The sequence below is a fragment of the Apiospora hydei genome, assembly GCF_038363865.1.
Source record: "Apiospora hydei strain CBS 114990 chromosome Unknown utg000007l_segment0_segment0, whole genome shotgun sequence".
NCBI lineage: Eukaryota > Fungi > Ascomycota > Sordariomycetes > Amphisphaeriales > Apiosporaceae > Apiospora > Apiospora hydei.
In genome coordinates this window covers 2,080,937-2,107,801 of record NW_027117366.1, presented here as the reverse complement: position 1 = coordinate 2,107,801, position 26,865 = coordinate 2,080,937, and the positions used below count along the sequence as shown (strand labels likewise).

The 26,865-nt window shown below is 55.1% G+C and overlaps 10 protein-coding genes across 10 annotated transcripts; 5 read left to right on the top strand and 5 right to left on the bottom strand.

Moving 5' to 3' along the window:
- Nucleotides 1–4,247: 4,247 nt before the first annotated feature.
- PG997_009730 (uncharacterized protein) lies at nucleotides 4,248–6,491 on the top strand (the record flags this gene model as incomplete). Its single annotated transcript, XM_066814045.1, has 4 exons — nucleotides 4,248–4,628; nucleotides 4,698–4,802; nucleotides 4,867–6,238; nucleotides 6,292–6,491. The coding sequence occupies 4 exons, from the start codon at nucleotides 4,248–4,250 to the stop codon at nucleotides 6,489–6,491; spliced, it is 2,058 nt and encodes a 685-aa protein (XP_066666007.1).
- A 3,176-nt stretch (nucleotides 6,492–9,667) lies between these two features.
- Nucleotides 9,668–10,243, top strand: PG997_009729 (uncharacterized protein; the record flags this gene model as incomplete). Its single annotated transcript, XM_066814044.1, has 1 exon — nucleotides 9,668–10,243. One exon carries the CDS (start codon nucleotides 9,668–9,670, stop codon nucleotides 10,241–10,243), a length of 576 nt encoding a protein of 191 aa, XP_066666006.1.
- A 281-nt stretch (nucleotides 10,244–10,524) lies between these two features.
- Nucleotides 10,525–11,052, top strand: PG997_009728 (uncharacterized protein; the record flags this gene model as incomplete). The annotated part of the gene is made up of 1 exon (XM_066814043.1): nucleotides 10,525–11,052. One exon carries the CDS (start codon nucleotides 10,525–10,527, stop codon nucleotides 11,050–11,052), a length of 528 nt encoding a protein of 175 aa, XP_066666005.1.
- Nucleotides 11,053–11,853: 801 nt separating this feature from the next.
- On the bottom strand, nucleotides 11,854–13,480 carry PG997_009727 (uncharacterized protein; the record flags this gene model as incomplete). The annotated part of the gene is made up of 5 exons (XM_066814042.1): nucleotides 11,854–12,114; nucleotides 12,168–12,299; nucleotides 12,381–12,868; nucleotides 12,926–13,139; nucleotides 13,238–13,480. 5 exons carry the CDS (start codon nucleotides 13,478–13,480, stop codon nucleotides 11,854–11,856), a joined length of 1,338 nt encoding a protein of 445 aa, XP_066666004.1.
- An 898-nt stretch (nucleotides 13,481–14,378) lies between these two features.
- PG997_009726 (uncharacterized protein) lies at nucleotides 14,379–15,077 on the top strand (the record flags this gene model as incomplete). The annotated part of the gene is made up of 2 exons (XM_066814041.1): nucleotides 14,379–14,705; nucleotides 14,799–15,077. 2 exons carry the CDS (start codon nucleotides 14,379–14,381, stop codon nucleotides 15,075–15,077), a joined length of 606 nt encoding a protein of 201 aa, XP_066666003.1.
- A 343-nt stretch (nucleotides 15,078–15,420) lies between these two features.
- On the bottom strand, nucleotides 15,421–16,596 carry PG997_009725 (Protein ATP12; the record flags this gene model as incomplete). Its single annotated transcript, XM_066814040.1, has 1 exon — nucleotides 15,421–16,596. One exon carries the CDS (start codon nucleotides 16,594–16,596, stop codon nucleotides 15,421–15,423), a length of 1,176 nt encoding a protein of 391 aa, XP_066666002.1.
- Nucleotides 16,597–17,309: 713 nt separating this feature from the next.
- PG997_009724 (S-adenosyl-L-methionine-dependent methyltransferase) lies at nucleotides 17,310–17,792 on the bottom strand (the record flags this gene model as incomplete). Its single annotated transcript, XM_066814039.1, has 1 exon — nucleotides 17,310–17,792. The coding sequence occupies one exon, from the start codon at nucleotides 17,790–17,792 to the stop codon at nucleotides 17,310–17,312; it is 483 nt and encodes a 160-aa protein (XP_066666001.1).
- Nucleotides 17,793–18,979: 1,187 nt separating this feature from the next.
- PG997_009723 (multicopper oxidase) lies at nucleotides 18,980–20,886 on the bottom strand (the record flags this gene model as incomplete). Its single annotated transcript, XM_066814038.1, has 3 exons — nucleotides 18,980–20,401; nucleotides 20,464–20,689; nucleotides 20,747–20,886. The coding sequence occupies 3 exons, from the start codon at nucleotides 20,884–20,886 to the stop codon at nucleotides 18,980–18,982; spliced, it is 1,788 nt and encodes a 595-aa protein (XP_066666000.1).
- A 1,304-nt stretch (nucleotides 20,887–22,190) lies between these two features.
- Nucleotides 22,191–24,116, top strand: PG997_009722 (uncharacterized protein; the record flags this gene model as incomplete). The annotated part of the gene is made up of 5 exons (XM_066814037.1): nucleotides 22,191–22,460; nucleotides 22,607–22,941; nucleotides 23,004–23,150; nucleotides 23,214–23,703; nucleotides 23,793–24,116. The coding sequence occupies 5 exons, from the start codon at nucleotides 22,191–22,193 to the stop codon at nucleotides 24,114–24,116; spliced, it is 1,566 nt and encodes a 521-aa protein (XP_066665999.1).
- A 642-nt stretch (nucleotides 24,117–24,758) lies between these two features.
- PG997_009721 (Protein fluG) lies at nucleotides 24,759–26,204 on the bottom strand (the record flags this gene model as incomplete). The annotated part of the gene is made up of 1 exon (XM_066814036.1): nucleotides 24,759–26,204. The coding sequence occupies one exon, from the start codon at nucleotides 26,202–26,204 to the stop codon at nucleotides 24,759–24,761; it is 1,446 nt and encodes a 481-aa protein (XP_066665998.1).
- Between the last annotated feature and the right edge of the window lie 661 nt (nucleotides 26,205–26,865).

Here is a 26,865-nt window from a genome sequence, read left to right as displayed (position 1 = left end):
TTGCCTTTCCTCCCACAGTTAATTCATTGATGTTCCTCACGCCCTTCACATTGCAATGCTCAACAAAAGCGTGATATGGCCCAATTGTTCACGAGCATATAGGAGCGAACATGTCTTCGTTCGGCCTATAGTGAGTTGGCTCGATACCTAACCTAGTGCGGAGCCTTTCGAGCTGGCTTGTGAACGGAGTTTGATACCGACAGCTATGCGCAAATGGAAGAACAACAAGATGTGATACGACAACCAGAAGATCACGTCCTTACCAACCCACATCGAACAGTATCTAGAAACTGTCTTACTGGGCTTGGGTTTATCCGTTCCGGGGCTACCAGACTACATTATCTTGCCTCATAATGAGGTTACCAGATCCTGAAAACCCATACGGCTTTGGACCAGCATATGCTTGCGCGGCTCGTCTTAGTCAGATAGTGATGGCGTTGCCGATTGTAGACCTTAGAGAGCCTCGGTCCTCACTTCGTCGGTGGCGTCGATCAAAGTTCTGTCGAGTAGAATTGCCTACCTGCCAACTACATGTGTGTAATGAAACCATCCAGGCGGCTGATTCGGGGATGCTTCCACGGCGCGATTCCAAGCAGCACAGGTAAACCTAAGCCTGGGTCACTTCATGCAGCTGATACTGCAGGCAATCAGGAGAGTTGCGCCCGCCTTTGTTGCCACGATATATAGTTGCATTGCATGTTACCGGCGAGTCTCGATCGCAGGTGGTACGCCGCTCTCGCCCCCAAACAGTAACCAGACCAGTTCTCGGGCATGTCGTGCAGCGGCCACCTATCGTTGGGCCAGACAATTTGGGGGCTATCGCCAGATGTGTCAGGGGGAGCACACCACCCCCCGGAGCCGCCAGCGAGCCATGTGGCAGATTCTGCGGCATCGTTGAAACTGGCCTGCAGAATGACGCCACCGTAGGATTTGTCCAGGAGTGAGGTTAAGCGCGTTGGTTTGGCTGTATGGTCGAGTCGAGCCTTTTGTTTTGCCCAGATGCCCAAGTTTGGAGCTTTCAACACACAGCCATAAGCTCACAACCAGTCTTCGTTGAGTGCCTCAAAATTGCGGGCGTGCTGATAACACATACTCTACCAAGAGAAGACGATTTCGATGCTGTGCAGGAAAAAATACCTGCAAGTCCTTGGACTTTGCATCATGGCCAGGAGTTTGAAGTCCTCTATTTGGCTGGGTGTGATAGGACTTCTAGCAGTTGGACCGCGGCTAGACTTACTGCAAGGAATCTAGGATGCTCCTCGCAGCCCACCCTAGGTCACTACGTACCCCACTGCAACGAACGAGCCAATGCATGCTACAAGTAGTTAGAGTGAAGGGTCGGAGGATGGGTGGGAACGGAACGTTTTAACCCCTGTCAGCCTGCCGTGGTCGACTATCGCTTAGAGGGAGGCAGGGAGGCTCAGCAGCCCAGCCTCGCCCATCCTGGTCTGGCAGGGCGGGGAGTCTTGGTACTGGGGGATCCGAGTTGAAACGAACATGATTATTGAAGTTGGGTGTATAAGGTCCTGCCCGACAACTGGCAAGTTGCGGGAGTTGAAAATTGGGCATCGCATGCAGAGACAATAGCATTGATGCTTGGTGAGATTCATAGATAGGGGATTGATCACCTACTTTAGGTAGTCGAGTGATGTTGGGCATCAAACCCTCCGACCCGGGGCAGTGGCACAGATTATCTCATGAGCGTTCTGTGGTTCCCTAACAGAGCACCAATCACTCGAATTCTGACCACCGAAATTGCCCGTCAGCCATTGGCCGTATCGGCTTTGATGTGATAGTGGTTTGGTGTTTTTGTTTTACTCTTACCCAGAACCATGGATGTAAGCACAATACAAATGTGACCTCGAACATACTACAGAATACAGACCAAAATCATCGGGCACCTACATACACGTACAATATGCTGCACATCCTGCTCCACATTTGGCCGTAGGTAGCTTTTTCAGCTCTCACGGATGTGGGTTCTCAGGAACCTAGGACTCTGTCGATCACAGCAGTTCCAGAGAATACCATAACCTAGCTTGAAGTTGTGCCAAATAGTTGATAGAACCCTGCAATGTGAAGCACTCCAGCTGTTGTATGTAGATTAGCAGCTATATGTTTCAAAAAAGATTTATGAGGGATGCTCTGCCTCAAGGTATCTCACCCCCTCAATAGCATATAGAAAGAATTATGCAAACTTTGAAGGCGGTGAGATGGTTAGATTCGGTCGAGTAAATAAAACCCATCACTGACACATCGTACATGTAGTAGTAAGCTGGGCTAGAAGCAAGAACGACTTGGCACATTTGAACCACTATCAATCGGTTAAACAATGAAGCCCTACATTGTGTCCTTCTAATCCCAGTTTCCATCCAGATTCCCTTCCATTTTCCCTCAATTGATCTATATGGACGTATACTCCTGCCCCAAGATGGAGTACCAGCAGTAGTAGTTGTTGTAGTGCATTCATTCGTGTATTCCTTCAGTTACCTAATAGTCCGTCCCTGCAGGGGCACCTCCGTCATTCAATGATAGCTTCAACATAGCGGTATAGAGGTGCAACCAGCTACAGATCTCCACCGATCCCAGCTAAGCCTTCACTTGTGTGAAGTCGCATACTGCCAAAGCGTCATTTGATGAACTGTACAATTGAATAGCAAAAGGGAGCGGCTCTCGTAGGACTGGCAACCCCGCCAAAGCGCCCCTCTCGAGGTGCTCAGCCTTATTGTGAGCGCTGGTCGCAAGCGAGCAACACTGCCCGACCCTGCTTAGCGCTGTCAGCTCGAATTCAGCCACAACGACCAGCGGACCTGACACCTGATTGCCTGGGGCCAGGTAGGTATTGTGCATCGAGGCATCGCATCGTATCCCCATTGACCCACATGCCCGTTCGCTCTGTGCCTTTGTTTCCAGCTTCACTGCCACAATTGACGCTGTCTTTCGTGCAATAATGAGATCAATCGTGTCATGGAAGGGAGCAGTCCTGTCGCACACCAGTGCAATTCTCGTTCCTGCTCGTTACATACATACCTCATCACCTCTGGCCGGAACTGACTGCACCGACCGCGCCTACTACTACTTAGTATGCAGTGCACTTCATTCTGCGTCTAACTGCATCTTGCTTGCATTTTTTTGGCCCAGGGTCAAAGAAAGAATTCAGCGCCGCCCACCGGCCAGACGCTTGTTAGCACTAGTCTGTTTTCTTTGATCAAGTCAGGTCGACTTTTGGCTGCGTCTCTTCATTCAATTGGCATTTCCAAGCATTGCTTTGCTGGAATCAATCTTACAGCATTTCATTCGGCTCAGACTGCTGCTCCGTCCCTTTTTTTGCTCTCAAGTTCATCTCCTCCGCCCTCCACGAGTGGCATACTTACCTGACTTCATGCGCACCACACACAAAGACTGAGTGAGGTATTACCAACCAGGGACGCAAGTTTCACCCCTCTTCTCAGAAAGGGACCCCCTCTATCAGCTGCTTGGTGTGTTTGGTGTGTATGCAGAGAGTACATGTGTGTGTGCCCTTTTCCGGCTCCCCCATCCACCCATCCATCCCTTCGCTCTCTGTCAGCCTGGTCGCCTCAAATCATATTGCACTCACTCCAACCCAGAACGAACCTGGACCACCCTCCCAGGACAGGACAGGACCCAGAAACCCCAGCCTAGGAACATCCCCGTCTCAATCTACCCTACCTGGGCAGCACTGGCCAGTTGACTGAAGAGGCTGCTTGCTGCGGACGGTGGTAACATGGTGGCATTTCCACACCAGTCTTACTTTACCTCTCTTAGTTGCGGTAACTCTGCCACCACACACACACTTGCCCAAGCCCAAGCCCAGGCCGCCGACCCTGCCCAGTCATAGCTACATACGACTAGCTGCCGCTGCAAAGTCCTGGACCCAGTTTCCCTCTTACATTGGCAATCCCCCCCTTCTCTTTTTCTACTCGAGTCCTCCCCCCTCAAGAAGTCCTAGGAGTTCCGTCTCTGAAAGTCCTCCCTTATGAGTTCATCCTTGAACTCTCGCTTTAAAGGCCTAGGGTTTGGGAAACGTAAATCCACTGCCAGCATCCCGCCGTCTCAAGACAACATTGCACCTCCGACGAGCGCGACCCCCCCCACCTTCAGGTCAAGGCCCATCGGCCATTTCTACCGGCCAACCAGGTCCCCCTCAAATCCAGCAGCAGTTTCCCCGTCCCGGTCCCGCCCCCTCCATCGCTTCCTCGTCGTCGCAACAGAGTCTCCAACAAACCATGAACCATCCTGGCGCTGGCCCTCGACCTCCCAGCTATACTGCGAACTTCAATCCCGGTGGCCCTCCTCCTCCCGTTGGGCGCATGAGCCCGCAAACTGTCCAAGGTCCAGCTCGTACTCCTCCGTCGCAGATGGTCGGCGGTCCTCCACCTATCAACACAGGCGCTCCCGTTCAAGGCTATCCTCCTCAAATGCAGATGCAACCCGGTGGTCCTCCGCCCATCCAGGGCGGTCCTCCTGGCTACGCTGGGGCGACTGGATATCCTCCACCGGCTCCTCCGCAAAACCAAGGCCCAGCCATGCAGCAGTTCGGTCGGCCAGCTGCTGAAGTTGAGGGCAACAGCCGCAGCAAGGCACAGCTGATTGTCGGAATTGACTTTGTGCGTTCTTAACCTCCTCACCACACGGCGTGGTCTGCTCGCCAGGAATCAACTAATGCAATTCTATAGGGCACCACATTTTCCGGAGTGGCTTTCGCTTTCGCTACCAATAACGAGGCCAAAGAGGATATTATCACCGAATGGCCAGGTGCGGGTTCCTACACGAAACAAAAGGTACAGTGCAGCTTGATTGCCCGCATGGTTTGGGAACAAGACATGTCTGACTCAATCATACTAGATTCCTACCGTGCTCTACTATGACCAGTATCAAAAGGTGGTTGGCTGGGGCCCTGATATCGCTGACGCTCTGGCACCGACCGGTTACCCCAAGCCTGGTGTGCAGAAGGTCGAATGGTTCAAGCTCCAACTCATGTTGTCAGGGAACACCTACATCGACCCGATCAACCTGCCACCTCTGCCCCCCGGAAAGTCGGAGATCGACGTCGCGGCCGACTATCTGTTCAAATTGCGACAGGCTATGCGAGCTGCCTTGCAGAAGACTTTGGGCGAGGTCTTCAACAGAGAAGAGCGTAATATCCGATACTATCTGACGGTACCTGCCATTTGGAACGACGCCGGCAAGGCTGCCACTCGTGCTGCTGCCATCCAGGCCGGCTTCCTTAGAGACGAGAATGACAACCGACTGACGTTAGTCAGTGAGCCCGAGGCTGCAGCACTGTTCTGTTCCAAGACTGGTCTACTTAACATCAAGGTCCATGACGCGGTCCTTATTGTTGATTGCGGTGGTGGCACTGTCGATTTGATTGCTTACGAAGTCGAAGATGAGAACCCATTCACAGTAGCAGAATGCACAGCAGGATCTGGTGACTCCTGCGGTTCGACTGCACTCAACCGAAACTTCAGCAATATCTTGAGAACCAAGATCCGGAAGATGAAGCTTCCCGATGGCTCCAAAACCGCTGGTCGGGTGTATGCCAAGTGTATAATGGACTTCGAGAACCGGATCAAAGCTGACTTCCGCAACAACGGCCAGAAGTGGGCGGTTGATGTGGGCATCGAGGCTGAATTCCCCGAGGCTGGTATTGAGGAAGGCTACATGACCTTTACCAACGAGGAAATCTTGCAATGCTTCGAACCTGTTGTGAACCGCATTCTCGAACTTGTACGGAACCAGATCATCGCTATCCAGGCCCAGAACAGAACATTGCAGAACATTCTGGTCGTTGGTGGGTTCGGTGCATCCGAGTACCTCTTCCAGCAAATCAAGCTACACGTGCCGCCTCAATTCCAGGCCAAGGTGGTTCGGCCCATGGACTCGGTCGCCGCTATCGTCAAGGGTGCAGTAACCGCCGGTATTACCGAGCGTGTTGTCACGCATCGTGTTGCCCGCCGTCACTATCTCATGGCAACCCTGCAGCCCTTCAAGGAGGGCTACCACCCCGAGGCTTACCGTGTGCCCTCTCTCGACGGCAAGGATCGTTGCAAGTTTACCAGACAGATCTTCGTGCAGAAGGGCCAAAAGGTCAAAATTGGCGAGCCTGTCAAGGTCTCCTTCTTCCGTCAAGTGGCCCCCGGCGCCACTCTCATGTACGAAGATATTCTTTATGCTTGCGATGACGATGTCTGCCCAGAATACACCAAGGATCCTCGTAAGTGACCTTGAACTGCCCATCGTTTGAAACTACGACTAACAGAAATGCAGGCATCAAGGAAGTGGTCACTCTCACCTCGGACTTGTCTCGCAAGAACCTGGAGAAGGACTTCGAGCGCATGGACACCCCTCAGGGTACTTTCTACAGAGTCTACTTCGACATTTATCTGACTCTTGACGGATCCGAGTTCAGCGCCGAACTCGTATGCCAAGGAGAGGTTATGGGCCGCTGCCGAGCTCGATTCAGGTAGACAATTGGCCAGTCGGAAACCAAAACCAACCTTCGGATTTTTTCTGATTTCTTTATTACTGCGAAATGATACCTTGAAAAGAGTGAACGACGTTCTTCAGGCTTACGATGGGTATTCGAGCCATTGGAGTTCAGAGTCTTCATCTGTGTTTGGAATTGCAAAGGAATAATAACGACTACAAGTAGAGGCTGTCGATTAGCTGGTTCCTGTCCCTTCTCGGGCCATAGACCGTTGGCCGTGGTTAGCACACTTACAAGTCGTTTGACAGTTAGCACAGCTTTTGTCTAGAGTCATGATGATACAGTCCTTCCGGGGGCATTTTAAACTTATTTTACTCCCATTAGGTGAAGCTTCTTGCTTTAAACCGACCGCGGGTGCCATTCGTTGTTTGATGTATGCCCTGACCGCGGCTCCGTTTACATCTGTTTACACGCAGCCCAGCTACGGGGTCTTCATAAAGGAACCGAAAGAGTGCAACACTTTGCGCTATTGCGTTTTGTTTTTACTAGCCTAATTTGAGCGCAACCCTGCAGTCGGTAGCTGGCATGGATATCAGGAAATAGCATATGCGGTTCGCTATTACCAACACCCGTCCGCAGAATATGACACGAATCAAAAGAGAACTCAACGACTTACTCCGACGGAGTATCCTAATGTCCGAAGAGAAGGCTACGGGCGAGAACAACGGATCCGTTTACTGCATATGACCGTTGAGTGGCCATCAAGGGTATGAAAAACCCGCTTTTCTAGGGATTGCCAATGATCGCAGACAGCCCATCGGGGAACAACCCAGCGGGGATACTGCTGAGAAGGCAATGGGCCGGGATTATACAATCGAGAGAAACAGCTGCGAGATTCGGCATTGAATTTCTTTTGGTTTATGCATCTTTTCGGAGAGCAAGGGCCCTGAGAAAAAGCAATCTGCTCATTCGTTAGCGACACCCCGAATGGGCGCTTTCTAGCCAGATTCGTGAGGCGTGGCTGTTATGGCAAGGAATCTGTCAGAAGTCACGGCAGCCTCAGGTCATAGTCTGACAGGCCCGGGCTGCCTCGGTCTTTCTTGCCTCTGTCCGCTGGAAAGAGTGCGAGACTCATATTGCTACACATGGGCGATATGATTGACTATGCTACGGATACTGCACACCCGTGGTATGAAACGGTAGGGATTTGGGCCGTTCCGAGGATGTGTCTCTCTGGGGTATGTGCATACAATATACTACAAGTCGACGGAGGCCGGATATTATATCGTATACTATCTACCGGCGGCATTCGCTTATACGTGTCGAGTGTATATCGTCGAGGAGTAGTAGTGTCTGGTAAACTTCCCGGTCCATAGACGGAAGCAGGTGGAAGACGTGGGCTACGTATATACCTGCGTTGCATCAAGAGCCAAGTTTCTCAGTAGCGTGAGGAATAATTACAGCATCGCCGTACAAAGAGTCGGCGATGGTTTCTCTATATGTGGCTCATACGATATATCGTGGTGACACAGCATGATCCGTTTGCCCGCGGCATATTGTTGAGGCGTGATCGGTTGTTGGTGGCTCCCGCATCGAAGATCTCAGCCTGTTCCTACTATCGACGAGCCACTTCGCTGTAGTGGCAGCCACTATATACATGCTAGGCCATAGAGAATCGATCTCTCCTTGCTCTGGGGCTGTTGAGCGGAGCCGGTGGGGACATCGCGAGGACATGGCTAGCATCTTCAGAACTTATGAAGCTCGACTTCGCGGCACCGGCGGACCATCTCAGATGCCTGAACAACGGAACGGTAGAGTATCAGACAACTCGTTCCACATGCATTTGTACTCCAATGTGCCGGCGAATAGGGCTGAGGCAGTGGATATGCAGTCATCTCTGCCTATTGCCGCGTCTCAACTTCGTATGATTTGGCGGCACAGCAACAAGCCAATCATCGTGAGGGCGAATATACGGGCTCGGCGAGCGAGGAGCCCGGCTGAGCAGTATACGTTTATGCTAGCTGCCCATGCTGTATGCGCTTGCTGGCAACCTCCCTCTCCATTCTAATCCTTGCTAGGGCCAACCAAAGACTTGGGAACCGGAGGGGTGCGAATCAGGACACTAGGAGTCTTTCGCATTTCTAGGATCCAGCTGCAGGGGACGAGGATGATGATCCTTCGTCACAGCTGCAATATGCTGACAGCTCAGGTTCAGGAGAAGTTCCCAAACTTGCCTAAAGCGAACGCCGGTCTGACAGGAGGGAAGTAGAAGGGGAAGCAACGGGCCAGGGAAACACCAGGCTTGCAGGCGTGGGCAGTTTGGATTCGGCGGTCGGGAATCTCAGTCAGACCAACCAGAAACGCGCTGGCCGCAATATGACAGAAAATGCCCGACAGAGAAACATACCGGTGCAGTGTGTTTCTCCCCTCTCCCCTCCCCTCCTCCTCTCCCCTCCTCTCTATGCAACCCACCCCACGGCCTGTCACCTATAGCCCATGTAGTAGTGTATTAGGTATGCAGAAGGAGAGAGGGAGGGCGTGTGCCTGTGTTGGTACTTCTTTACCTAATATACACCCAAATATAGCATATATAGTTCGAAGGTGCCCTTTTTTTGCGACTTGGCCCCGAAGTTGCGGTGTTTCCCAAGTGTCGTCAGAAATCGTCAGAAATCGTCCGATCATCGTTGATTCAGTCGCCAAGCGGGAATTCTCCTCCCTTCCAATATATCTCACGAGGTTGACGGGAAATGTCTCAGTCAATCCGGTAAAGTCAAGAACTCGACAAGAAAAAGAAGGGAAACGAGGAGGAAAAGGAGCCGAAAAGCAAAGCGTGTGAGTGCGAGAAAACGAGAGACGCAACACACACGCAATCGTCTCGATTTCCCGAGTCTTGCCTGTCTGTCTCTCGGCTTGCAAGCGGGCTTGTCGCAAAGTCCGTCCGAATGTGCTCCAGTCAAGCCGGCTTTGTCATCCCAACCATTGCCATCGAATTGGAAAAGCGTTGGTTGAAGGTTGGTTGGCTGGCTCACTAGCTAACGACGGCCACTACTGTTTTTTTTTAAACAAGTGCCCTCTCCGGAACAGCCATCCCTGCACTTGAATATACGGTTATACCTACTCTCGCCCGCCCTTTACTCCATCCGTCATAGCTGATTGGATTTCGATATATACAATCCCCAACTTCAGCAACCTGCAACCGCTTTGAGGCCGGGCGTTATGGAGATTGACACCCAGTCCAAGCCCGAGCCCGACTGTCACCGTAAGGACGACCAGCAACAACAATCGCAATTACACAAACAGCAGCAGCAGCAGCAGAAGCCAGCCCCGCACAGCGACGATGGTGACGACGACCAGCAGGGACAGTCCACATGGGTCGCCTACCTGGAGACGGAGCGGAACCGGCGGTTCGACCCGGTTGACGGGAGCTTCATGAGCATCTTCCGCGACCTGCTGCGCTCCAACGCCGTCAACGCCGCGCACGACGCCGCGGCCGCCATCGACCGGGCCTTCGCCGACGGCTGGCTCCCGCAGCGCTCCATGCTCAAGCACGGCGGCGACGAGGGCCTGGCCGACTTCGTGCACCTCGTGTACAACCTCATCTTCGAGCTGGCCCCGCTGCTGGCCCACGACAGCGCCCAGCACGTCCGGCTCTTTGAGCTGCTCGTCGAGCTCCGCAAGCTCCCGCCGCGCTCCTTTGAGTTGAACTCGGTACAGAAGACCTTCTTCTTTTCCACTCGGGTTTACTTTACTTTGTCCATTGCGTTCCTCGCCTTCACCTCTGGGCGGGTTTAATTTAGTTCCTCGTGCGCGCAGGGCCAAACTCTGGGTTTCGAATGCGATGCATGCAACTGCTTCAGCTGACTGCGAATGACAGAACGAGTACATGCCATATATTGACGATCCCGATTTCTTCGATGTGTTACATGAGGAGACACGGAATTGCTATCGTACGTAGGCCCTAGTTCCTCCTTACTCCTCTACCAGTTCCGGGCTTTCCGAGCCGGAAGATGAAACTGCCCAGAACGAGGCGCAAACGAAGGGAGGAGGGATAGAGAGAGCAACGTTTCACTAACATGAGGGGGTCTACATCCCCGTGGCCTTTTACAGCGGACGACTCGGAAGACCCCTCCTCCGCCACGTTCCGGCAGCAGTGGGAGGCCTGGGTCAACTTCTCCCTGTTCAAAGCGCGGTGCGTCGAGGCCGGCATCCTAGACCAGCCGACCAACCCGTACGGCCTGCCCGCGGACCAGATCGTCGAGGGCCTCGAGACGGACCCCCTGCCCACGTCGCAGGCCGCGCGCGACGGCAAGGTCCTGATCGCGGCGCAGTACCTCGCCGTCGCGGGCGAGAAGTTCTACGAGCGCCTCGTCCTGATCCCCCGCCGCGCCTTCAACAACAACGCCAATACCAACATGAAAGCCGCCGCCGCCATTGCGCTCCACCGCGGGCGCGCCCGCTGGTCCCTCTGGGCCGCTCGCCTCGAGTTCCTCGCGCTGCACGGCGGCCTCAGCAGACCGGTTGCCGAGACGCTGCAGATGGCGAGGCGGAGGGTCGTTGCGCTCGAGCCGGTGTTGTTCCCGGGTATGGCCATGAGGCGGTAAGGTGCCGAGGGTCAAGGAAGGGAGGGTCGAGAGGTGCATCCCCAAAAACAATCCCTCTCGTGTTTTCGCTCTTCCGGTGGTTGGTTAATTCTGATATTATTTTCATGGGCAACGGAGTTGAATTTTTAACCTTTCTCTTTCTATTTCACGGACGTCTTTGGTGTTGGTGTTGGTGTTGGAGGGGGCCATTACGAACGAGCGGGCCAGGTATCATTTTTTTTATTCAAGTTGGCACCTCGGACGTTCACACGATATACTTGATGTTATACATTATATCAGTTCTATAGTAACTAGCCTTAACGGTTGTGCTTTGATAATCATCGAATTTATATTCTTGTATCCCCTTTATGGCGACAACGCTGTCTCTGGTATAATCGGTGCTGTCCGCAAATAATCTATAGGTCTATTTGCCTAATTAGGTATCACGTCCAGTAGGATAAGCATCATTTTAGGGCACTTAATATTATTCCCTAGTGTGTACAGAACGGCATGGCATGGTGAGGGCAGCGCTGTCGCCATCAAGGGGATAATAGGCACGGGTCGTTCAACGCTCATGAAAGTCGTACCGTATCGATGTCATGGCGATTGCCCTTTCGCGATAAAGGCTGCGAGCGAATCACGCCGAGCACCTAAATCTCCCCTCAGGTCGCGCATCTTTCACAACCGACAAGTACTTACTCGGGCCGTGATATGCAGTCTGCAGGGACCCAAGTGACAACAGGGTATCATTCTTCTGCACCTCTGCGGCGTAGCGCGTCGTAATCAGCGACCAGTAAGCAAAAAAAGCATACGTATGTGCCTTCACCGCCTCGTGTTGGCAGCAGCAGTGTTGTCCTCGCCAGGTTCGGTGGGACGTCCGAGCAGGCTGCTCTCTTCATCCACGGCCTGACTTTCGGACTGCTGCTTGGCCGCCTCCGCCGTCGGGCTGGGACCGTGGTTCTTCTGCAGCATGACCCAGAGCGCCGCGCCGATGATGAGGGCGGCGCCGATGAGACTCCATCCCGAGGGCGTCGTGCCCCAGACGATGCGCTCCAGGATCAGGGCGAAGACGAGCTGGGTATACTGTGACAGGACAGAAACAATTATATGGGTCAGTCATTTGTGGCTGGTAACACAACGGCTGCTCGAAAGGGGCGAGAATACGTACAATGAGATTCGTCGCGCGTCCGGCTTTCTCTCTTTGCAGGCCCTCGGTCAAGAGGAACTGGAGTAGGAAACCAGCGACACCGATGGCGACAAGAAGGGACCTGACGGGAGAAAGTTAGTTGTCTATTGCTGTTTTTCAAACATGGTAGGTAAAGGGGGAAGGAGTGTGGGGCATAAACTACCATTGCATAGCATTTTCCGGAAGCTGGAACTCCAAATCGGGATGGACGAGGATGATGAGGCACGACCCCACCGTCGCCAGCACGGCAAAGTAGTTGACGCTGACGAGCGAGTGCGCGCGCTTCCCGATGACGCGGATCGTCGAGTAGGCCGCGGCGGCGCCGAAGGTGCCGAGGACGCCCAGGAGGACGGCGAGGGAGCGCTCCTCGGGCGTGGCGATCACCGGGGGGCACGAAGCCGTTGCCGCCGTCTTTCGGGGTCTCCGAAGCGAGCCAGAGCGCGTTGGCCGAGGTCGGCTCGGCCTCATCCGCGGGGAAGAGGAAGGTTGGGCGCGCGATGAAGAGCACGCCGATGAAGGCGATGAGGCCGGCGGAAGCCTCGTTGATGGTGAACGGTTCCCTCAGAGCAATGAAGCAGATGAATGCCGTTACGGTGGGCACGAGGAAGCTGATGACGGTAGAGTCGGAGATGTTCAAATATGATAGCGAATCTGGCGGTCAGGGATGAGCCAAGCGTGTCGTGTTGCTATTTCGAGAGTTGGACTTACAGTAGGAGCAGAATAGCCCCATGAAGCCGGCACAGCCACGTAGGAAGAGAAGGCCCCTGACGCTGCGATCGCCCAGGGGGAAGTCGGGCACCTTCTTGATCCACATGTACAGTGAGCCCAGGATGGCCGTGGCCAGCATCCGCACGAAGATGATCTGCAGGGCGTGGAACTTGGTCTCGAACCCCGTCTCCAACAGTCTTGTAGTCATGGTCATCTACTCTCTCTCCATTGTGGTTAGCGAACTCCTCTCAGTCTTGAGGCGTGCCGAGTCGAGAGACTGCGGGAGAAGCGGTGAACGGGGACCGAACAGACCAAAGAGGCGAAAATCTCGGCCAGGAACACAAGGAACAGCCCGAAGTTGCGCTCGTGGAAAGCCCTCAGTTTCTGCCATACTGTCGTTGCTCCCGGCGCCGACTCCGGTCCCTCGGCCTCCGCCGGTGCGTTATGGTGAGCGTCGGGGTCATCATGGAACAAGCCCGTCGCCGCTGTCGGCGAAAGACCAGCGTCCGTGGGGGCCGGGACCCCAGCTTGACCTTGAGTGCTTCCGTACGACATTTTGGTTATGTTGCTATGGGTGTCTAAGCTTTTGGTTTGCAGGAAGGAAGCCGAGGTCTTTTTTTCTTCTTCCTTGTCGTCTATAAAAAAATGACAAGGGCTGACTAGTGGAGTCCCGGTTCCTCGGTTGGGGTGGCCGGTGTCCACACTCATCCACCCACCCACTAAGGTTAGACGTTAGTTCCTCGAGGACTACACTTCTCCTACCGCAACTTCTTATTGGTCTTCCGACTGGGTCATGGGTATATACTCCTTCCAAATGCCAGTGACTGATGTTCGTAATATAATTCGTAGAGAACCTTCAGATCTCCTGCGATATGCATTTTGCAGACCACTTATGATCTGTCTCAGCAGTCAAGTCCATGACTGTTAAGGTGCAGGAAGGTGCGCATGGCTAACCCATCAAGGCCGGTTTATAGAGCCAAGTTCCTCGCAGCCGTAAACATCGCCATTCATTTGCAAGAAGATGGCCATGAAGAATGGGAGTTGGTTGACGAAGTCTGACCAAATATTACATTCAATGGAAGATGGATCTTCATCCATCCCTCTCCAAACCAAACACCAGGGCTTTTGGGCTGGGGTGAAGGGATTGTTGTGACACGGTGTTGGACCCAACATGGATGAGTGGTCGTTGATCCAAGTTGCGACTTCCTCCATTGAATGGACTTGGAATCCAAACTTGCATTCATCGAGGGAACCTTGGAAGTTAGAACCCCTTCGTTCGAGACCATTTGCCAGAGCTTTATCAACTCCTCCAATCTCTCAGTTGCTCAGAAAACCCCATCAACACTCCACTGTCCACAACTCGTAATAAGCAACCTCACAGTCCTACAGTCAACACTTCAATTTTTTTTTGTTCTACCTGCAACAGAAACCTATACACCCTTCACTTGACATGATGAAGTTCATCACGTCACTCCTTTGCTTGGCAGCTACTGCCCTCGCCGGAGCCATTCCCGCACCTAAGGCATACCGCAACCTCACCATACTTGATGGCACCATCAAGACCGTGGAGCTGCCGGCCGGCATCAACTTTGTCTCGACCGCCAACGTCACTGGCAAATCTTCCACTTCCGGCCACGAGAAGCGCCTCTCGTGGCACCCTGGCTCGGATAACGACGAATGCGATCCCAACGAGGAATACACGGACAAGACAACCACCGGCTCGCCCGATGTGGTCGACTGCCAGTGGATCGCCGACGTTGAGTCTCTCCCCGATAACCAGGTACGCAAGGCCATTCTCAGTACCGAAACGTCACTTCAAGAAAAGCACACATATGTCATTGCGTTGAGACTAACCAGGCATGTTTTCCTTTAGGGGTACTTCGAGGGAAAGGCCGTCGAGGACTACAAGGACAACGGCGACTGGTGCCGTATGATGTTCCACGGCACCTGCGTCTTCGGCACCAAGACCTCGAACATGTGGGGTGCCAAGGTTGGCACCCACGACATCGCCACCGAGATCTACGCCAGCATCGCCAGAAACCACAACTATAACAAGATGCAGTGGGAGGGCAAGTTCAAGTGCTGGAACGACTCGGGGAGAAGTCCACCGTCTACTGGGCTATCTTCACGAACACGTAGACCTACCGACTGATACGAACGGAGACTTCAGCCATCGAGGTTAGACCTAAAGGAAGGCAGTCGGAAAAGAACCGAACGTGGCTTTTTGGTATTCTTTTTTGAGGAGGGGAGATGAACTCTCTCAGCCATCGTTGGCAACAAGACGACAAGTCACTTTTGGTGCTTCTCGTGCTTCTCGCATTCGCTTTAGAGTTATGGACCCAAGAAAATCCTCAGCAGAAATCACATATGCTTATTTGCCTTCTATTGATGTGAATGGCCCCTTCGTACATGCATGTGTTGTATTACATATGATATCGTGGTTATACACTGTGATAAACACAGGCCATGGGAATGCTGGGCAAGACTCCTCTCGCTTAGCTCGACTTCATGCCGGTGCCAGAGACGAGCAGGACGACGCTGCCGAGCTGGCGTCTCAGATCCTCCTTCTCAACATCGTGGGTATCCTCGACTTCGCCCCAGTTGCCGATCTGCCAATCGACCTCCAAGCTGGCCGCCTTGGCCGCCTCCTCGACACCGAACTTCTTGTTCGCATCACCGAAACCCAGGCCGGCGGCGTCCTCGCTCCACTCAACCACCAGCCTCACGGCGCCCAGCAGGCCCTTGCCGGCCAGCACGCCCCTTTCCAGGCCAGCCAGCTCCCACGCGCTGAGACCGGTGACCCAGCCCTCGACGACGGCCCGCGTGGCCTCGCTGTGGCTCTTGGGCATAAGACTATCACCGTCGAGCACGGGCTCGATCTCGACGCCCGGCCAGACCCGGCTCGTCAGATACCCCACGATCTCCTGGTAGGCGCGCTGCTGGGTCTCACGCAGCGACTCCTTGCCCTCGATGACGTCGTAGCTCGCGGGCGGCGGCGCGAAGCAGAGCATCGTGTCCGTGTCGAGGTACCGCATGACGACCTTGGCGATGCCCGCGCGGAGGCTCTCTACGGCGCCCGAGTGGGCGACCTCGTCGTCCTCGGCGATGTCGATGGCGCGGCACACCAGGCTCGTCAGCGGGATCAGGTGGTGCTTGGTCGCCTGCTGCACCGACGTCAGCTGGTCCCACTCGAGGGCCAGGGCGCCCGCCAGCATCGGCTTGCTGAGCGGCAGGCGCACGATGGCCTTGGTGCCCGGGTGGCGCAGCGGCCGGGCGTCGAGGTGCACCTGGAGCGCGCCGTCGACCTCCTTGACGCCCACGTCCTTCCAGAAGCGCCGGGGCCTCGGCCGGTCCTCTTGTCCGGGCTGTTGCTTCTTCCTGGACGAGGCTTGTTGCGACTTGCGGATGTCGGCGGCCTGGCGCAGCAGCTCGGCCTGCTTCTTGCGCCGCGCGAGGCGCACGGCGGCATTGTCGGCGGCTGGGCTCGGGGGCTCGGGCGGAGGGCCGCTGCCGTGGATGGGGGAGACGGTGGCGGGCGCGGCGGGCGTGTGGTGAATTTGCCTTAGGGAGAGAAACGTCGTCGTCTTTGTCGGCGCGGGCGGTAGTGGGGTTGTCGGGAACAGTGTCCGTCTAGACGCCAGGCGCAACGCAGTGTTTGCCGACGGCCGCATCTTGTGTCGTCTTGTCCTTCTGAATCCTTCGGTCGGGATCCCGTAGTATGCAGTTGCAAAAGTGTCGGAGCTTGGCTGTCGAAGCTCGACTTTTGCATCCCACGTTTTCTTCTCCCCAAGCTTGCCCGTCGGTGGATTTTAGCGTGAGTGACGGGCATTGGGATTAGATCCGGGGTCCCTGTAAATATGGGGCCTTCGGGCCCAAGCTCCCTGTGCCATATATCAAAAACCGCCGTGGATTTATTCAGGCTCTACTTGCCCTCTATGAATGCAGTATCAACTTTGACTACAGCTTGTTGGCTAGTGAACACTTCAAACACTTCGAGATATATCATTCAATCACGGTGACCTCTGTGACACGGAAACAAGTATGGACAGGCGTGGCTACGCAAGGGTTGTCAGATCAGACTCGTATCAGAACGACAGCATTGATCATGGAGCATGACAAACATTCAATACTCGAAATGGAACGATGCGACTACCAATGAGGGAGATGTTGCCTGTTACAATAATTGGGCATTGCTCTGCTGAAAAATCCGACAAACTTGCGAGCACCAGCGTTTGCAATAGCGGAGGTAGCACCTTCCTCACTCGGCAACCTTCTCCTGCCGTGTTCCCCTGGTTTTCTGCCGTACACGATGTACCTGTACACGCCAGTTAATCAGCAGCCAAACGCCGATCACCGTTGCGGTAGAACACAACTATAGAAGAATTTACATCGGGTAGTAAGCACGCCAATTCTCATCCATCAATTCTTTGCGAGCTTCGCCCAACAGCTCTTTGGTTTGCTCTGCCGTCATTCCCGCGTGGGGGAATACCTTCAAAGTCGCTGCCTCCATAGCATCCCACGCACTCCTCTGCGCATACTTTCCGAGCACCCGGTCTTCCGGATTCAGGGGCCATGGGTTGATAGGGCACAAGACCAGTTTCTCCACAACATCGATGAATCCTGCCTCGGTGAGCCAGACCTTGAGGCGGGGGACACCTTTGACGTCGCGTCCGAGCCGAGAAGCACCCTCTGCGAAAGATTCCTGGAAGCGCATCATGGCCGAATGGCGCAGTCGCTCGTCGATGCTGTCATCGGCCCCGACTAGACCGTACGGGGCCCATTCCTGGTACTCGACCCAGCCACCCGGGACCAGGTTCCCAAAGACTTTTTGCACGATGGCCCTGGGATCATCGAAGGAGGTGGCCATGTTTCGCAAGTGAATGAGGTCAAACATGACCGCTTCACTGGCGTTGCCAAAAGTCCATGGCTCCTCGGCATCTCCGCGGAAGAATTTACAGTTCGGTAGGATCTGGTCTGCGGGTGGCTAAATGAGGCTCAGATCTATCCCTATGACCTCGGTCCCTGGATGTTTCTCTGCAAGCTGGTTGGCCCAGATGCCGGTGGCTGTTCCAAGGTCGAGCACTCGGGCTGGTTCATGAGGAAGTGGAGCCCATGACAGAGCACCCTTCATATGTAGGAGCCAGAGTGCGTGTTGTAAATCTGTAGATTAGTTTGCACGCTCTATCATAACAACAAGAACCGGGTATGGCTTACCAAGGCGATCTTGCTCGCGCTGGCAACTTCTGTTAGCGTACGCTGACGAGTCGATCTCGCGGCGGCATAACCTACCCTGTCATTCGGCAAGATGTATTCTGGCATCTGTGAGCTCATACACCATACCATAGCTTTTTACGATGGTGGCACTTACTCCCCTCTCTATACCCTTGAAAGGTACGTCCCTGGTCCTCGACGGAGGCCGGATCCGAAATACCGAGTTCCCTTCAGATCATCAAGGCATCAGCAAGGACGGTAGAGTGATTGAGCTATGGTGAACTACTTACGGCGACATGCGAGTCACCCCCTGGCTTGTCGATGTACCGACAGATCCCTGGCCCTAGTAAGAGTCAGTAGCTGATCTATCGCAGAGGTGGGGCCGGAGGTGTTACCAAAGACTCGACTTTCGTCATACTGGATACTCGTTCTTGGAGGATTAGCCAGAGGACAAGATTTTAGCTGGGAATTCAAGAACAAAAGAAGGGAGGAAGAAAATAAAAAGAAAAACCATCGCTTTACAAGGACAACACCTCCGCGACCCCTCATCACCTGCAGGGCATTGCAGAACATGCCAATATTTCATTTGATGAAGAAGCGCCACTGTCAGGCCAATAACCAAACCCCCGGGTCGATGCGCTCTACATGTCGCAGGCCGCCAGGAAGCACTGCCGGATCAAGCCAAAGAAGATAATGCATTATCAAGATTCCGAATATGTGACACTAAGAAAATCAAGAATCCCCGCCCAACGCCCCAGGACAAATGAAGGCCATTAATCATACACGTCTTAAAAGAATATACCACCCCTTAATTAACACATTGGATCACCACCAATAAGGATCTTACTGCAACTCAGACCGGCCCCGCCTACCTCTTCCCCGCTTCCCTGGAGTAGTCGTTGCAGCAGCAGTCGTCGTGGTCTTCGTCGGCGATGAACCCGTTGTTGCTGCAGCTGCGACGGCCCGACTACCCTTGGTGGCCCAGTACGCGTCAAGCACGGCTTCGGTCTCGTCCACCTTGTTGTAGGGCTGGAAGGACGCCATGAACTGAATACGCTTCCGGATGGCGTCATCGGTGAAGGCCTCGGGCTTGATCGCCTTGGCGCGGTACTCTGGGTCCATGGGGTCGAGATAGTGCGTCTCGTTGTAGCCCAGGTCGGCGAGGAACGTGACGTTGAATGCGGCCATCATCTCGTGGTCCTCGTGGATCAGGTTGTGGCAGTGGAACATGTACAGGCCGTCCCACGGCGCGTAGTTGGCCTCGACCACCACTTCCTCGTTGGGGCCCAGCCAGACCACGTCCTTCAGGCCCGCGGCCTCATACGGCATCACGGCGTTGCGGCCGTTCTTGCGGCTTACCACCTTGAAGTCGACCAGGTGGATGTGGATCGGGTGGCTCCAGCCGCCGCCGCCATTGACCAGCTTCCAGGTCTCGACCTTGCCGCGAGGGGGCTTCGCCAGCACCCGGTTGGCGGTATCGGCGAAGCTAACACCGTTAATGCGCCAGCCGCCGTTCTTGCGCTCGAATAGGAACTCATGGTCGATTGTGGTGCGGTCCTGGGGATAGGGGATGGAGCGCAGCGAGCTGGGCAGGACCGAGTTGTCTTCCACGCTGTCCTTGCCAACGACGAACTTCATGACCTTGTCCGTGTGCAAGTAGTCAATATCGGCGGCGATCTTGCGGCTGTTGCGCAGCGTTACGTTCTCGCCCTTGAACTTGGAGAAGTCCATGACTACCTCGTAGCGTTCGGCCATAGAGATATACAGGTCTTTCACCTTCTGGGGCGCGCTGAGCAGCCCGGCATCGGAAGCGATGACGTTGAAATCCTGCTTCTCGCCGAGCTTCTTGTCGCTTTCGAAGTAGAGCTGGAATGTGCGCGAGATGGACGCGTCGAGGAAGCGGAAGCGGTACTTGCGTGGCTCAACCTTGAAGTACGGCCACGGCTGCCCGTTGACGTGGATCACGTCGCCGTAAAGCGACGTTGTCTCGCTGGCCGGGCTGAAGAGCGAGCCGTCGTTGTTGTACTGCTTGGACGACAACACCAGCGGCACGTCGTAGTTCCCGCTCGGCAGGTTCAGTGCGCTCTCCTCGCCGTCGTGCAGCACATAGACCCCGGCTTGGCCGTAGTAGGCATTGACGGCGGTGATGTCGATCGCGTGGTCGTGGTACCATAGGGTACGGGCGTTTTGGCCGTTGGGGTAGTAGTAGTCCTTATACTCCCCGGGCTTTGTCACGTCCTCGGCCCAGCCGTCGAACGGCGCGCGCTGTTCAGTCACCCACATGTCAGACTTGTCGCTGGCTATGGAGAGGAGCGAGATATACGTACAGAGTAAGAGCCGTGAAGATGCACAGAGTTTGGGTTCTTGGACTTGTTGATGAACCGAACCACCGCCTCGGTGCCCCTTTGCATCTGGAAAGTTGGACCGGGAGCCAGTCCATCGTACCCAACAAGAGTAGCAGGGCCTCTATCTGGGTAGACTTGCTGCTTCAACTCTTTGATTTCGACCTCATAGTAGTTGATGTCCTTTCCGGTGACTGGGTGCGGGATAGTTCTGTGTATATGGTCAGCGACCTGTGATTTATGACCATCCAGCCAAGCAACCGCTTACCTGTTCAAAGCTTTGGTCTGTGGTATCGGCAGGGGATATTGGTACAGCCACTTATACTCTGGGCTTTCCCAGTCCTTGGCCAACGTAGTACCAAGCACCGAGAGTGCAGCCGTCAAGCGGATGAGGGTTGAGAATGCCATATCAAGAGTTCTGCAATAGGCAAAAGAGGAAGGGTAGAAAGGGGTGATGAGTTGATTGGCGGTGACCAGTTCGATTCTGCTTCTCAAAAATGCCCAGACACCTTCCTACTTATACACATCCAACAAGATCCAAATTCGATTACATCTCGGTCATGATGCCATCATGGAGTCTCCTCCATCGCAACAGGTCCCTTGGTCGAGACCAGTCAAGACGTGTCGAGTTTCCTCTGCGAAATTGTTCAGCTACGAGTGCGGCGAACTATTGATTCTTCTACCCAATCACAATTTCCTTGGCGTTTTCTTTTGCCATCGACTCGACGAGATAAGCGAGATGGGTTAAGCATTGTGGTTGTTTCTTAGTATAGAGTCAGGCCACTCTTCCCATGTGCAAAACCTCCGCTCAAGGCCTCATGATCAGATCGTGAAAGTTCGTGTAGCCTCGGTGAGCTGAAGGAAGAAGCAGCGCCGGGTCTCTGACTAACCGGTAGACTTTCGGTCTCCCCTCTCGGTGTGGCCTACTTCCGACAGTCTGGGTCGCCGAAAGCCCCAAGGGACCTTGTTCGATACCCGACGTCCAGCTTACAAACAAGGTTTGCCTGGGGAGCTGTGCCAAGATCATTGGGCGCCTGCTAATGCGGCTGGCGATGGGGGCTAGCAAAACTCTCAGCTCCCGGGGTCTAGGAGCTGAGTCCCGGGCAGGCGGTTAAACATATTCGTTATCACTAACGCCCGGTTTCAAGATTTCATAGGATTTCCTAGCTTTGGCGTCTGGGGGCTTTTGCCGCTTGTCCTCCCCTGTGGCAGCCCTTAGTCGTGGCAACCGTCTGCTAAGTGCGCCAAGCATCGATAGCCACGGGGCAAACATCTGCAACTACTTTGGCGCAGTACAGTACATCAAACGTAAGGTCTCGCGTGACTTCGAATACGAATAAATCACCAAACTCGAGCTTGGGGAGAGGAAAATAGAAAGATCCAGACTCTGGTTCGACCAAGATCGCTGTTGGAGAAGTCGAACAACACTCGACGAGCTCACATCATGATGATGATCATCATCATGCTAGCCTTGTGCTTCGCAAACAAAAGTTCCAGGCTTGATGACTCCTAGGGTCTGCTGATCACGGCGTCTCCTCGCCTGAAGAGTGGAAATAACACCATTCGGGGTTTTCTACATAAGTCCTCATATCGTCTGAGAGGGCGTGGAGTGGCACTCCTGAGACTCCAATATCGACAAGGTTGACCGCGGCAAAAAATCAGCCCAAATTTCCCCATATCACAAAGCTCAGTTGCTTTTTTCCCTCTGCATGATGTGTACAAGTTTCAGTTTCTGCTTGACTCTATTTATTTTCGCCCTCGGGATCCTGGCCCAAGATGTCGGCTTCGACCTGGACGGAACCATTGATGGCGCCACTACAGCCGACGACACCCTTTTCAACTCTGGTGGCACTATCAATGTAAATGGCTTCGCCGTCATCGTCCCGAAGAACCTTCAAGTCGGCTTTCCAGCATCCTGGGTTCCCTGGAAAGATTTCGTGACTGCTTGGAAAGATGGGAAATTCCCTGGCTTCGAAGTATCGGTTAGTCACAAGCCTATCACATTATACCCCCTTATACCCCCTTATACCTCCTTCCCGCACACGGCGTTCCGCCGGAAAAATACAGTATCCCTTATAATAGTAGCCAATATTTACCGAAGAATACTAGACACTGACACACGAACAAGGTTGTCGGTAACTTTGTCAATGGCGGCGGGCCCATTGCGGCACAGGTCTACGTATCATCGCTCTTCACCCAGGGCAGTTCTGGATTCATCAACCAGGTGAACTTCGATGGGACCATGAAGATAGCCAACGGACCGACCATTCGCATCAATGACCCTAATGCTGTTTACTCGAGCGGCTACACCGAGTCTCCCTTCATGACCGCCGATGACCAGAACCCCAGTATCTCTTCGTTCTCGGGCTTCCCGATGTGTGTGCCTCGCAGCGCCAACGACCCTCTGTGTCCCGCATCCAACCGTCCTGTGATTGCGGGAACCAATATTAGACAAGGAACACTGTATGGCTACCTCAAATTTGGTTTCTGCTTATAATATGTGAGCTGACCGACTTGACTACTAGTCGCGCACCTGACCCCCTGGTTATGGCACCCTTCGTAGTTGGGGACTGGATCGAGTACAGTGGATATCGGAATTCAGCTGGCCAAATTGTATGCTACAGCATCGTGGCATCCAATATCCAGATCACGACTGGCGTGTCGCCGACCTAGTAAGCCAAAAACATTATATATCGTAGGACACCGAGCCACTGCTAACCCAAAGCTGCGTTAAGTATCCGCATGGAGGACGCTAACATCGGCGTCTTCACCACCGACGCGAACGCCGAGGCTGGTCAGACCAGGTTCGTGGGGTACACCTCAGACGCCGCGGGGTCGCCCGTCAATATCCAGGCCATCGACATCGACGTGTGCACGGGCGAGCCGACGTACCGAAACGTGGTGACGGGAGCCGTCGACGCGACGCAACCGCGCAACAAATTCGACCAGCGGTTGCGCGCCCAGTCCGGCGACCGCTACACGCGCGAGTACCGGATCGTGACCAGCTCGCCCACCAAGCTGACCAAGAACAACATCACGGCGGGCCAGTATATCCAGCCCGTGACCGAGTGGATCCAGCCCGAGCTGACGAGCCCCGGCATCGCGCCCGTCGCCCACGACTTTTCGGGCTTTGGGCACCTGACCAACGGGCTGGGTCGCGACGCGAACGGCGACATCTGGGGACCGCTAGACCCTTTCCCCCAGAGCAACGTCAAGGTCTTTGACGTGTCTTCGTGCCCCAAGTCTCCCCCACAGGCCCGACCACGACGACTACAACGTCGCCTCCTGCCACTACAACGACGGTTACGGCCAAGGAAACGGTGCGAGTCACGGTAGCAGCCTGGGCGAGCAGCAACGGCGGCACCCTGACTGTGACGTGCGTCTCGAGCAACACCAACGCTAACCAGGTGGACATGGTGCTGGACTACGTGCAGAACGGCGTCACCGTGTCGAACCTGGCCATGGCGGCATCGACCAGCACGCCCGGGTCCTGGGACTTCTCGGGCCAAAAGATTAAGAAGACCGTGACGAGCGTCACGTGTCGGACCAAGCTGGAAGGGTCGGCGGTGGCGACACCCACGCAGAAGAAGAGGAAGAGACGCCACGTTGCGGCTGCTGCTACCTTTGAAGAAGACTAAGTATTGAATAGGAGCTGAAAAGCGATGATCCCCCAATGAAGTGACGAGACTAATGAAGAAGACTTGGAGGGAGGGGACCGGTGGAAGAAGGCAGACACTCCTTAGTCGTGACGACAATCTGTAATAATGACACTCTTTACTCAACCTGTCCGGATCTGCATCTGGCCCATGTCTGATCCGACCACTCAGCAGCAGTAGCTGACTATACAGCTGTGCTCGGCGTCCAGCCATCGGGTCCTTGCCGATACGGGTGTGTTAGCCTGGACCAATAGAGACGGGTCACGATCAAGCCCCCATGCACACCTCGGGTGCATGCTGCAAGTCTAGACTTCCAGATATGAATATGCAGTGATATGAGTGGAGATTACCCGATGCAGCACTTAACCGTACACTGGATCGGGACCTCGAGATGCACGTTACTCATCGAGATTTGGCTTCAGGGCCCCCGGGGTCAAGCAAAGCAAACCTGCAGGACGGATGATCTACGTCCAGGGTTCTTCTCCAGCCGCATCTCGTATTGAAATATGTCTAATCCTATAAAACAAATTATAGATCTGAGTTTGGCTACCCCTAGCGCCGCACTAGGCTTTGACATGGATCCCGGGGAGACTATACTTGAGGCCCCCGCTTAGTTACGGAATACTAGTATCTCTCCACAAGCCACTGCCGACGCTCGTCATCCGCCATCGGCATCAGGAACGCCAGCTCCGCCCTCTTGACATCGACATACCTCCGCACGAACTCGCGTCCCACCAGCCCCTCGAGCGTCTCGTCCGCCGCGAGGAACCCGAGCGCCTGGTCCAGATCCCGCGGCAGCTCCCGCGTGATGCCCAGCGCGGCGCGCTGCTCGGGCCCCAGGCTCGCCGGGTCCGGCTCGCAGTCCTTCCACGTCGCCGCGAGGGGCGTGGCGCGCGCGACGCCGTCCGCGCCGGCCGCCAGGAGCGCCGAGACGGCGACGAACGGGTTCGCCAGCCCGTCGAGCGCCTTGAACTCCCAGTGGCTGCCCGCGCACTTGCGCAGCGGCGTCTCGCGGTTCTGCGTGCCCCACGCGACCCACCGGCCGCCGGCCCAGGCGCTGTCGACGGCGCGCTCGTAGCTCGCCGGGTTCGCGTACGTGAAGGCCGCGAGGGCGGGCAGGTGGGCCAGGATGCCGGCGTAGAAGCTCTCGTACACCTCGGTCTCTGCCTCCTCCTCCTCCTCCTCCTCCTCCTCCTCCTCCTGGGGCGAGGACGCTTCGCTACGGCTGCTGCTGCTTTTGAGGACGGACATGTGGGCGTGGGCTGCGGTGCCGGGGAGTCCCGGGGACGGCTTGGGGTGCAGCGTCACGCGGAAGCCGTGGCGCGCCGCGGTCGACTCGATGATCTGCCGCGCGTGCAGGAGCGTGTCGCAGGCCTGCAGGGGAGGCAGCGGCGGCAACACGATCTCGAACTGGCCCGGGGTGCTCTCGGCGTGGAGCTGCTCGACGGGGATGTCGGCGGCGTCCAGGAGGTCGACCATCTCGTCGAGGACGGTGACGATGGAGTCCTGGCGGCCCCACTCGGCGAGGGCGCGGGACGTGGACCAGGCGTGGCCGTCATGGGAAATGGTGCGGTACTTGGGTGCGTCCCCGTCCCCCTCCGCCGCCGCCGCCTGGTCATTACGGGGCACCTTTTCGAGCGCCACGAACTCGATCTCGAAGCCGATGAGGAAGTCGAGGCCCGAGGCCGCGGCCTGCTCCACGGTCTTGCGCAGGAGCCGGCGCGGGCAGAGGACGCAGCCGGAGCCGTCGATCTGCCTGAACTCGCCGTAGCAGCTGGCGTGGCCCTCGACGGGGCCCCTCCTCAGGCTCGACCAGTCCGGGTGGAGGTTGTACGTATGGGTTGCCGACACGCCGGGCGCCAGTATGTCACACGGCAACAGGCCGAGAGCCCCTTGGAGGATGGAAATGGTCAAAGGCTTGCCGCTCTCCAGGGTTTTACAGACACGCTTCATCGGGACGAGGCGGCATTTGGAGCTCGCGGTAGCATCGACCCAGTAGATCCGAAGCCATTTTGCGTCGAGGGATCGCAGGCGGGTCAGGATTTCGTCGGGCGACTGCTTCTCTGCCATGATCTGTAGCCTGGCAACTCAAAGTTGAGTACTTAGGTAGTCACGATAGACAGTTTTGGCTTTTTGGGCAGGTTCCGCCTTTTCGAAATACAGCAAAAGAAAAGAGAAAAAGCCCAGAAAAAGCAAATGGTAGGAAGCAGAGGGGAGGCGAGGGAGCAGGCCTCCGATCTTGGTGTGCGGAGGAGGCACAGGCATCATCACTCAAGCCCCCTACCTACTTCGCATCGTCACAACCGGATGGGTTTGCTCTCAGGGGGCAGCTAACCAGCTCAATTCCAACCCCAACAGTATTGGCCCTTCTCCTTGCTTGCCTAAGTACATGCATGGTATGGTGCCGAAGTGAGGGCAGACGAGTCTGGGTGCCGCCAAGGATACTCTGGTTCTTGCATCATGCGCTTGGCCAATTTGCGGAAATCCTGCATATCCGAGTCGTCACGTTGTCTCATTCGGTCGAACATCCCGGGCCGGCTTTCTGGGGGCCTACTTCCGATGGCACACCGCACTGTTGCATGGGACCGTGTGGAAATGTCTGTAAGACCTTTCGTCACTGAATTCGAAAAGGGGACGTCAAGTAGTTTCCGCTGAAATGTATTATCGCACTCCCGCTGGTAAGCCAGAAGCTTCTACCTCCACTAAAATCTGAATCGAATCTCCACCCCCC